General features: G+C 55.2%; 1 protein-coding gene across 1 annotated transcript in view; it reads left to right on the forward strand.

Moving 5' to 3' along the window:
• The window catches only part of MONBRDRAFT_11221 (uncharacterized protein), a gene marked incomplete at both ends in the record, with an annotated part of 5,038 nt that extends 3,948 nt beyond the window's left edge, over window positions 1–1,090 (forward strand). Inside the window, one exon of the mRNA XM_001748971.1 lies at window positions 46–1,090. Within this exon, the coding sequence (XP_001749023.1) occupies window positions 46–1,090 (1,045 nt within the window). The remainder of the gene's footprint in view (window positions 1–45) is intronic.
• Between the last annotated feature and the right edge of the window lie 74 nt (window positions 1,091–1,164).

The raw sequence follows: 1,164 nt of genomic DNA on the forward strand, positions 1-1,164 counted from the left end.
TTTTTGCAAGAACTTTGCCGCATAGCCGGGCACATTTTCCGTCAGCTACCCCATCATGCTGGAACCACACGCCAGGACATTGTTGCGTTTACACATCAAGTCATCGAAACAGCACGCGGGGTACCCGATCAACAGGTATGGGCGTTCTACGACGAGGTCAACACCTGCGAGTACCTCGGTCTCTTGACTGACATTCTCGTGCGCCGCAAGTTGTACACGGATCCGCTGCCTGAGAATTTGATCGTCATGGGGGCATGTAACCCGTATGAGCGTCGCGCACCACCAGTGCGTCGTGCAGGGCTGGCCGTGGAGAGCAAGCGACAGGGTCGAGTCGTTCAGACCTTTGACGAGCGTTCGCAGTTGCGTTACCGCGTGCACCCGCTCCCCGAAGCCATGCTGACCTATGTCTGGGATTTTGGTGCCTTGGCTGAGGCAGATGAGGCCAATTACATCGAACGGATGCTTATGCAACACGTGCAACTGCGCGACCCCGGCCAACTTGCCGCCTTGGCCCATGGCCTGTCTCGCCTTCATACATTTTTGCGCCAGGATGGCCGCAGCGAAGAATTTGTCGTCAGCTTGCGAGATGTTCGTCGGTTTTTGGTGTTTTACAAGTTTTTCCAAGACTATATCGCACGCCGCGATAGCCTGGACCCTCCCTCTTCTCACGCTGATAGTCGCTGGAATCCGTTTTCACAAAATTTTGGTGCATCAAATCGCCTGCACGCATTGCATGGTCAGAGAGAGGCCCACAGCGTGGTGCTGTCTATTCAGCTTGCGTACATTGTGCGCATGCCCGTCACTGAAGAACGTCGGATGGCCCGCGAAACGTTACTTCGCTGCGTTCAAGGATCTCTGCTCCCCAGCAACTTTGGCATCAAGTCCTGGCGTCAAGTTGTCAATGCCGAGGAACGCAACCTTTATGGCCGCATGGATACATCAGCGTATCCCAACTTGGCCATGAATCGGGCACTGCTCCAGAACGTGTTCTCGCTAACAGTGTGCGTCCTCACTCGCACGCCGATCATCCTGATTGGGGCGCCGGGCAACTCGAAAACCGTGGCAACCACCATTGTGAACTGTAGTCTTCGTAACCTCGACTCACGAGATCCTCTGCTTCAAACCTATGCGGGCGTCCAGCTTTTTCCCTACCAAGGATCGGAG

Source organism: Monosiga brevicollis, genomic scaffold, assembly GCF_000002865.3.
Source record: "Monosiga brevicollis MX1 MONBRscaffold_27 genomic scaffold, whole genome shotgun sequence".
Classification (NCBI taxonomy): Eukaryota; class Choanoflagellata; order Craspedida; family Salpingoecidae; genus Monosiga; species Monosiga brevicollis.